Raw genomic sequence first — 9,733 nt, forward strand, 5'->3', positions numbered from 1 at the left:
GGGGGCAAGAGGATGGGGAGATGAGGAAGGCTGTCCGGGGCACTCCCCAGCCTGACTTCCCCAGGGTGAGAGGCAGGGAGCTGAAGGAGCCACTGTGGAGGAGAGGCTTACCTTTCTGATAATTTCTCCTCCCCAGCCTTCCCCCGGAATTAGGAGAACTGGGAGGGGACGCGGCACTCCGAGACAGTATACAGTCATATTATACATATATACAGTGCAGAAGGGTGGAGGTCTTTACAGCCCCGGGACCAAAGCGGAGGTGTGTGAGAGGGAGCTACCCGGGGGCCCTGGTCTGTGGCCGCACAACTGGTGGCCCCTAAGGTTCCAGGTGTTACAGCAGGCTGAGGCTGCCTCCATCCTCCACCCCCCTAGCCCCTCCTTTCCTTTCGGGGTCCGGCTGGGGAGGTGGGGGGGGGAGGGAGGCAAAAGGAGACCGGGGACGTTCCCCCCTCTCCACCCGTCTGGTCCAGGTGTGAGGGTGGCTCTGAGGTTGCCCCTTGGGCGTGGCTTGGGTGGGAAGGAGTCGGGGAGGAGCAAGGGAGGGAGAGATGCCCTGCCCCCACCCCGCCCTGCCCCGGGCTCAGTCGGAGTAGATGATGAAGCCGGAGAAAGTGCTGTATTTGTTACTGTTGCCGCCGTGCGCTTTGCCGCCGTCCAGCTTGATGAAGACCTCATCCCCAGCATCCAGGTGCAGAATCACGCTGTTGCTGGCATAGTCATAGTTCTGGTCAGCGTCCTGGGCGATGGCGCTGGCCCGGACCTGGGTGCCGAGGTGGAGTTCGGGCAGAGAAACCGGGGCGGGGGGGGGGGGGGGGGGGGGCACAGGGGGGGAAACAGGAGGGGGGGGGAAGAAAGGGGGCAGAGGAGAACAGAGAGGAGGAGAGGGGCAGAAGATTAGAGACAGAACACAGAGGAGAGGGAGAGGGGATGGGGGGGTGCAGAGGATAACAGAAGGTATAGCAGAGAAAAGGTGGAAAGGAAAAAAGGCAGAAGATGAAGTAATGGAGGATGAAGAAGGAAAGGGGGACAGAAAATGGGGGGGAGAGAAATTAGGGGGATGAATGTCACAGTTCTTTGCAGTTAACTCCGTGTACAGTTGGGCGGTACCTCTGGAAGAGAAAGGGGCAGAGTATCCCCATGGCCCCCTCTTTTCCCTCCTTCAGGTGTCTGATCTCCAATATTTTTTCATTTACTTGTGCAGATGGAAATAATTTGGAGGAAAACAATCCCCTCCCACCTCCAAAAAACAAAAAAAAACTCAAGCCAGTGTCTACTCTTTGCTACACTTTGGAGTTAAGATGGAATCTTCCTCTTTGGCTTGACAGGGTGGTTGAGTGGGGGTGGGGGTGGTGAAGAAGAGGAGACGTGTAGATAGTTTCATGGGCCCCCCTTATTTTACAGAGAACCCTGAACCAGATCATCTCTAGGCCCTCTTTAGCTCTGTTCTACTTTATTCTATGGTCAGATGCTAATTACTTATGGCAAAGGAGGAGGGAACCAGAAAAACTTACAGTTCTTCTCTTCTCCTCCCCCCACCCTAAACTCCCAAGTGACTGAAAAGGGGACTGGGATGGCATTCTGCTTTTGTAGCTGAAAAGCCATCTTTTTTCCTTTCTTAATCATTTCTCACATTCAATAATAATAATTTCTTCCATATATATGTGTATGTATATATGCATTCACATATACATATATATAGTTTTACAGTCAACTAAGTTGATCTTCACGATCAACTGTGAAGTGGTAGAGCATGTGTTTATTATTCCCATTTTACAGATGAGGAAATGGAGGTTCAAGGTTTATGATAACACAGCTAAGTTCTACCTACTTGTTGGGGGTAGAACCGAGCTCTTCTGACTTCCAGTCCAGTGGTCTTTCCACTTCTACACATATAAAAGGCAATTCTTCTATCAGAAGGAAACAATTCAGAGGAAGACAAGGGAACCTTCTCCCCACCTCCCCAGGGTCTACTCATTGCTGTACTTTGGGGTTCAGATGGAAACTTCCTCTTTTGCTTGGCAGGGTAATTGAGGATGCTGGTTTCAAGCTAGCTTAAAAACTACACGAAGACTTAGGGACACCTTGTGTTTGAAGAATGTGGTTGAGGAATTCCCTCCATTTCCCCTCTCAAATGGAAGTTCAGCTTGCAGGCCCTACCTAACCCAAGGCCAGGGATATGGCCATAAGGTCTCTTCCCTCCAGCTTTGGAGTTGGCTCCTTCTTCCTTTCAGGGATAGAAGTGAACAGACAGCAAAAGGGAGTGAGGCCTCAGCAGCTCAGTGCAGGAAATGGACATGCTGGTATATTTTCTCTCTTTCTGGTTCGTCTTGAGACTTTAAATCTCAGGATCCTGAGTCTGTTGGGTTCTTTGTTTCTGAAGGCAAATTAAGGAACTGGAAAGAGTATTAAGCTTGGAATCAGTCAACCTGGTTTGGAGTCTCAACTGTGCTACTCACTAGATATATGACTGTGGGCAAGTTGTTTCATCTGTAAAATGGGGATAATATACTGCTTACCCTCCCCAGGTGAGGACAAAGGGAGATAATACAGGGTGTCCCCAAAGTCTTGGCATGGTTTTAAGCTATTAAAGCTTTAATATCTGCTTAGGTAGGATTGGGCCAGATGGTCTCTGATGTCCCTTCCAATTCTGAGACTCTATGATTTCTACAGAGGGACAGAACGGGGAATTTCCAACAACTGTCCAACTACCTTCAATCAGTAGCAGGTCTGAGGTCACCTCCTTTTGATCTGGTCCCTAGAGGGGAAACTAATATATGGGAAGCAGTGTATAAAGGTATTAAGCTTGGATAATTTTTTTGGGGGGAGGGGGCTAGGCAATAGGGTTAAGTGACTTGCCCAGGGTCACACAGCTAGTAAATGTCAAGTGTCTGAGGCCTGATTTGAACTCAAGTCCTCTTGACTCCAGGGCCAGTGTTCTATCCACTGTACCACCTAGCTACCCCTAAAGGTATTAAGCTTAAAAGTGAACCAAGACTTTGGGGAAGTCTTGTATCTGATGCTCCCTAACCCTCACCTGCTGGTGTGACAAAGGGAAGGGTAACCACTTCCCTACTGCCCATTCTGAAGGGTTGCCCTCACCCTCTTCCCTGTTCTGCATTCCCTCTCATGGAAATGTCTCTTTGTGTTAGACTGTAGGGAATGTGTCCAGGTGTAGGGGATTCTAGCTGTGGCCTAGGGTAAGAGTTCTCGCTCTGCCGTTTCCTGGAACAGTTGTGGTCACCCTGAGCCTGAATCTCAGGATCAGGAATCATTTCAGGATGTGGAGAGGGATGAGATAATCTTAGTGCCAACAAGAGAAGCATTTATTCACTATTTCTGCCTATAACCTTAGAGATATCTCTGATCCTTTAAGGAGCAGAATGAGTCCCTCTTGATCTGCTCCTTTCCCTAATTCTCCCCAATCTACTGTCCTTCCAATTTGTGATCCTAAGGCAGTCAATTAAAGCGCAGAGAATACTGCCAGAGAACGGACTGCCTTCTATGGGCTCAAAGAAGCAGTGCAGGTCAGTGATGGAATTACATCTGCATATATTTGCATGCCATTCATTTAGTGTCCAAACACCCAAATTCTGGTCCCTTTTCCCTGACACATTCCAGGCTGTGCCTGGAAAAACTTCTGGTTGGTTTCACAATCACTTTCCAGCTAAGCCCAGGGGACGATTAGGATAGGATGGGGAAACTCAGTTTCTCCATCTGGGAGATGGAGGAGAAGATTCTGTTTTTACCACTGATGCTTTCAGCTTAGATTTTTGTTATGATAAAGAAATAAGGGCTTTTGGGGGGGTGGTATTGTTGGGGAAAGGTTTTAGAAGTGCTGAGCCCTCCAGAGAAATAAGCAGCTAACTTTTGGTGTTATCTCCCTGATCTTAGTGTCATTTATTATTGTGTATGCATGTTATTATCTCTGCTAATACAGTACTGATATTTATTTTTATTACTCAGATTAATCCGGCCTTAACTCATTAAGACAGTGTATTTTTAATAACCAAATCCATTTTAATATTTGCTGAATGAATGATATAATAATCTTGCATTAGAAATCTCCTGGTGATATGACAGGCATCTAGAAGTATTATGATTATTGTTTATTAATTACCATGGTTGTTCTTGAAATTATCCTAATTGCCTAATGAGGCATCAAGATCATGCTATTCCAGTCCTATTCTAAAGGACAGGGGACTGAACCTCAAGAATCAGGACCCCAAGGGCAGCTAGGTGGCACAGTGGGTACAGTACTGGCCCTGGAGTCAGGAGGACCTGAGTTCAAATCTGGCCTCAGACCCATAATACTGCCTAGCTATGTGACTCTGGGCAAGTCACTTAACCCCAATTGCCTCACTTAAAAAAAAAAAAGAATCAAGACCCCAGAGACAGAAAGGATGAAGGGATTTGGGATTACTAAATGTTGAGGGAAATCAGGACAGGGAACAGAAAAGACCCATTTACTTGATGTCTGATGTTCAAGTGGAGGCTGGATGACCACTTGTTGGCAACAACGTAGAGAATATAATAAAAACTTATGTTTCCATAAGACTTTAAGGTTTGCAAAGTTTACATACACTATCATGTGTGACCCTTATAACAATACCCCTTTTACAGATAAGAAAACTGAGACTCAAAGAGGTTTAAGTGACTGGCCCAGGATCGTAAAGCTATATGTGTTTTATTTAAGTAAGATATAAGTGTATGATGCAGGATTTGAACTCATAGCTTCCTGCCTACAAGTCCATGCTTCCCCTTCCTGCTTAGGTAGGTTGGGCTAGATGGTCTCTGGCGTCCCTTCCAAATCTGAGATCCCATGATTCCCATGGAGGAAGAGAACAGGGAATTTGCAGCAACTGCCCAACTGGCCTCAAAGTCTTTCAGGGCTGAAGTCACCTCCTTTTGAACAGTTCCCTGGAAGGGAAACTGAGAAACAGGAGGCAGTGTATGAAGATCTCTGGAGTAAAAATATCTAGGTTCAAATAATTCCTCTGAAACTTACTACCTAGGTGATTTTGGACAGGTCAGTTAATCTCCCTGGGACTCAGTTACTTCATCTGTCAAATGAGAGGTTGGGCTAGATTGCCTCTAAGGTCCCTTCCTACCCTGGGTCTAAAATGAAAGCTTGACGTTGAGAATTAGGCCCATGAAAAGGTGAAACAATGTTACCGAGGTCAGTTAGTTCCATAGATACAATGCTGAAAAGAGATACTCAGCCTAATCATATTTCTTGCAGGAATTTTTGAATTTGTGCATTTGTGGTATTATTGAAACCTCTCCTGGTCAGTATGCTTATTTGGGGTTCACCTGCTCTGGACTTGATCAGGGCCTTTAAAGAAGCCAGCCACTGAAGAATGGATGTTCCATTACTTGGCAGACCCTACTAAGGGCCTAGATGTACAGAGTGTCTTCCCAGGCAGCCTTTCTTAGTCTTCTACTCCAACACTATGAGGAAACTAACCTCAGTACAGGGTAAATGTATTTCAATTGCTTTGGAGAGATGCTGGGGCTCTCTCCCTTCCAATAACACTATTCAAATGGATTCTGGGGGCATGAGTCTGACAGAGTTTACCTCTGGTTACCAATCACGGCTGAATCCTCCCTTGGACTTTAGGGGCAAAATACACACTCCTGAACCCACTAAAAGGAAAAAAGCCAGATCTTTTTTCTGTTGCCTTCCTCTGTTAAGCTAACTCTTGCCTCAGTCTCTTCTAAAAATCATAATTAAAAATTCTTCCCTTCTCCCTATTTGGAAAAAAAACCCATTTATCCTTCTAGAATCAGTATTGCAGAATTTCTGGGCTGAAAGGGACCTTAGAGATCATTTAGTCCAATCCATTTATTATTCAGAAGAGGCAACTGGGGCCCAGAGAGGGGAAATAGCCTGCCCAAGGTCACACAGTGGCTGAATTAGAATTCCTCTTATTTTAGTAACTAATACTGGTCAAAGGTGAAAATTCCTTTTTATGCCCCACATCCAACAGATCTCCACACTCCTTTATATACTCCAAGGTTTTAAAGGCCTTCTCTTTAGCCCCTATAAATGACCTGGGTAGTGGTGGAACAACCTTCTATATTATAACTGCATTGCCTAACACACGGCTGGGTCAGAACCAACACTTTCTCCTTCCCTTTCCCCCTCCCCTCGATCTCCCTCCCCTGCACCTAAGGACCCAGTCTGGGGGTCTACAACTCCCCAGTGTCTAGGTCCAAGAACCTACCCATCCCTTCCCTTTGAGAGAGTTCAGGGATATGGGGTGGTGGTCAGGGAGATGGGAGGGCTTGAGGGAAATTCGAGCATCCATGAATGGAAAGCAAAAAATACAGGCTGGACCTCAGAGATATGAGAAGTAGCCAATAGCAGAAATGAATGGCCTGCCCAAGAGCATCCAGGATGACACCCCCTGCAGAAGAGAATGAAGCCTCTGGAAAGACCATCTCCTGGAGAGTGACTGGAAGCCGTTTCTCTCAGGCTCTAGGGAGAGACCCAGGGGGAAAAGGAAAGAATTCCTCTTCTCAGGCAACAATTTTCCCTATTGGCTCATCCCTAAATCTGCTGCTCCTCCCCTGGTCCCTTTCTTCTTTCCTTTCTCCCAATCCTCACTCCCTATCCCTTCTCCTACCTCTGCTCTTTTTCCTGTCTCTGCCTTCTTCTTGTATCTTCCCACGAGGCTAGTCCCAAGTGCCTACATCCAGAGCTGTTCTAAAAGGGAGAAGGTGGAGAGGGTGCTGGCTTGGAGCACATCACATTAGGTTCCCCCCACCCCAACCTGGTTAGAATGAATATCATGAACAGTTACAAAAGGACAGCTTGACTGGAGTGAGAAGTGTGTGTCAGGGTTTGTGCCAGGGGTCTAGGGACTGATCGTGTGGGTAGGGTTGTAGTCAAGGATTACACGATTAAAGGTGTCTGTGCCTTGGACTCTCTCCTCCCCCACTGGCTGCTTCCCTGAGTCATTCACTGGTCCTGAACTTCTCCCCATCCCCATATGCCATCTCAAAGAGTAGGGCCCTAATTTGCCAGGCTCTGCCCAGACCATGCCCCTTGCCTGTATGTAAAGCTGTTTTTCTGTTTGGTGATGGAAGTAAGCTGTCATTATTTCTCCATAAGTGATATTAGTGTATTTTTAGCATTAGGCACCTCCCCTCAGGCCACCCAGTGATGGGGCAGGGCTGGGAAGGGTGGGTATCTCACTTGTCTTGGAAAGATCAAACTCACAGCCCTTCATCCCAACCCCTGAAAGCTCCAAATTCAAACTTTTTTTGGGAAAAAGGAGAAACTCGGGGCTCAGCATTCAAAGGTGACATTGCTGAATGTTTTATTGGTGATTAATAAGCAGAATTGTATTCTAATCAAGACTAACCCCTTACAGGTGCCTGGGGTAGCTTAGATTGCCCAATTTAGCAACTGAGGGCAGAGATGAAAGAAGAATAAGAAAGGATGAGCAGGGACATGAACACACCACCATGGCTTTTTCCTGATATCCACCCCCTCCACCTTTAGCTGTACTTATGAGCCTCAGTTCAGGCAGGCAGAGTCTGAGAAGGCAAGGGCTATTGGAGAAAAAAGAATAATCTGAGGCTAAGGTCCTCTTCTCCCTTGCTCAGTTGCTTGAGAGCCCTTTCCTCCTGCCCCAACAATCTGAGGATTTAGCTTGATCATACACCCTACCCCGTAGGTCAGTGGACAGCCATCCGAGACATTTAGCCCAGGCTGGGTCAAAGGAATAATTATGGAATGAGTTTGGGGCTGGGACAAGGCAGGGGGGTGATATTATAAACTTGGAGTTTCAGGTGTTCCTCTTTCCCTTCTCCCCCAAGGTAAAGAAGGCAGCCACAGCAGCAACTCCTTCCTGCATTTCCAAGTTCGATCCCAGGTTTATGGGCTCCAGGGGATTCAAAGAAGGTGGGCAAAAGGGAAAAGACTCTCCTGAGCAGAATTTTTGGATACCACCCTTCCCCCCCAAGCAAATAAGGAGGAGAGAGGAACTGCAGCAGAACTCAGACACCCACAAACCCTCTCTCTGGGAGGCAAACTTTTCCCACAGGGACTACCTTGCTAGGTTCTGGGGGATGGGGACAGGGCTGGGTGCTGATTTACCCAGTATCTTTCTACTTGAAAGGTCAGCTAGAAAGCCCCGGAGGGTTATAGGGCCCTGGAGGGTGGGTTTTCAGCTCTAATGACCTGTGTGCCCTGGCTATCCTAAGTCCCTTTGGTCCTAGTACCTGTTTCACCTGCTCTAATTGTCCCCTCCCATCCTGAAGCTCACAGTACCTCCTGTTTCCTGACTTCTAGCACTCCTGCTGTCCTGGCCCTCTGGCCCTGCCTATCTTCAATTGTCCCCCTCCCCACCTCTCCCATCTCTAGCATTTCTTTCGCTTGGGCCCTCCCTACTTACTCTCAGTGCCCACCTGTCGTTCCCCTCTTCGGATTCTAGGGTTTACACCTGGAAGGGAATTTAGAGATCATCTACTCCAACTTACTCATTATACAGAGAAAGAAACAGGCCCTGAGAAGGGAAGTGACTTGCCCAAGGTCACAGCAGCAAAAAGATTAAACCCAAGGTACTTACTCCGAATCCAGTGCTTTCTACACACCGTGTCACTAGAGTCCGAACTGCCTATTCCCAGTCACTTCCCCACCCCCCATTCCCCGATACCCACCTACCTCCTTGACCCTGTGCTGAAGTTTCTCTGTTCTTACGACCCTGCCCTTCTCCCCAGTCCACCCCAGCCCCAGCCTGTCCTGGTCCCCACCTGCCCGTTCTTGCAGAGATCTGCCCACATGCTGGTGCCATCCCCTCCTCGCATCAGGACGTGGTAGGTGAAGAAGTAGGTGCCAGGGATGTTGCACGTGAACTTGCCGCTGGCCGCATCATAGTTGTTCCCCAGGTTGGTGACCACGTCGTCGAACTTGAGAATCTCGTAGCCCTCGTGGGGATTCTTCAGGCCCGCGTAGAAGGCCACCCGGGGCACCGTGGTGTAGGTGGCGGTGCTGATGGCACCGTTGCCCCCAGGGCCCGGTAGCCCAGGGGGACCTGGTTTCCCGGGCTCACCCTTGTCCCCAGGGGGGCCCATAGGGCCCGGAGGGCCAGGATCTCCTGGGGGTCCTGGGGGTCCAGGCTTCCCGGTTCTGCCAGGCTTCCCCTGGGGTCCTTGCACCAGGGTGGAGGGTGGGGGTGCGCCACTGTGCTCGCTCAGGGGTTCACCGTCGGGGCGGGCGGCAGTGGTGGAACCGGGGGCCCGAGCCGGGTAGGGGTCGCACACCATTCGGCAGGTGCCCAGCATCTCATAGTGGCCGTCGGGGCCTCCAGAGCTGACGAGCACGGGGATCAGCACGACCAGGACCAGCAGCATCACCACTCCCACTGCGGCCGCCAGCAGCGTCTTCCTCCCGGCGCGGAGCCTAGCAAGCGCCGGGCCGCCCGGTCGCGCCGTCGGGGCAATGGTGCCAACGGGGCGGGGGGGCACCGATGGGGCGCCCGTGTTCAGGGGCCGTCCTGCGGATCTCCGGGCATGGGGCCGGGCGGAGCGCACGGCGCTGCCTAGCCCTTCTCCCTCCTCCTACCCTTTCTCCCTCCCGCGGCGCGGCCCGGACTGAGCAGCGCCGCCACCCGCTCTCCGCCTCCCGTTTCCTACAGCTGCCGCGGCCACCGCCCCCTCGACCGGACCCCGCCCCCTCGGCCGCTCCCCCGGCCGCTCCCCCGGACTCTGCAGGCGGGAGGAGAGG

General features: G+C 49.8%; 1 protein-coding gene across 1 annotated transcript; it reads right to left on the reverse strand.

Moving 5' to 3' along the window:
- Positions 1 to 580: 580 nt before the first annotated feature.
- Positions 581 to 9,360, reverse strand: C1QL1 (complement C1q like 1). The gene is made up of 2 exons (XM_027873283.1): positions 8,761 to 9,360; positions 581 to 760 (listed from the first exon to the last, which is right to left on the reverse strand). The coding sequence occupies exons 1-2, from the start codon at positions 9,358 to 9,360 to the stop codon at positions 581 to 583; spliced, it is 780 nt and encodes a 259-aa protein (XP_027729084.1).
- Positions 9,361 to 9,733: the final 373 nt, after the last annotated feature.

Source organism: Vombatus ursinus, unplaced genomic scaffold (assembly GCF_900497805.2).
Source record: "Vombatus ursinus unplaced genomic scaffold, bare-nosed wombat genome assembly UNPS02014801.1, whole genome shotgun sequence".
Taxonomy (NCBI): Eukaryota; Metazoa; Chordata; class Mammalia; order Diprotodontia; family Vombatidae; genus Vombatus; species Vombatus ursinus.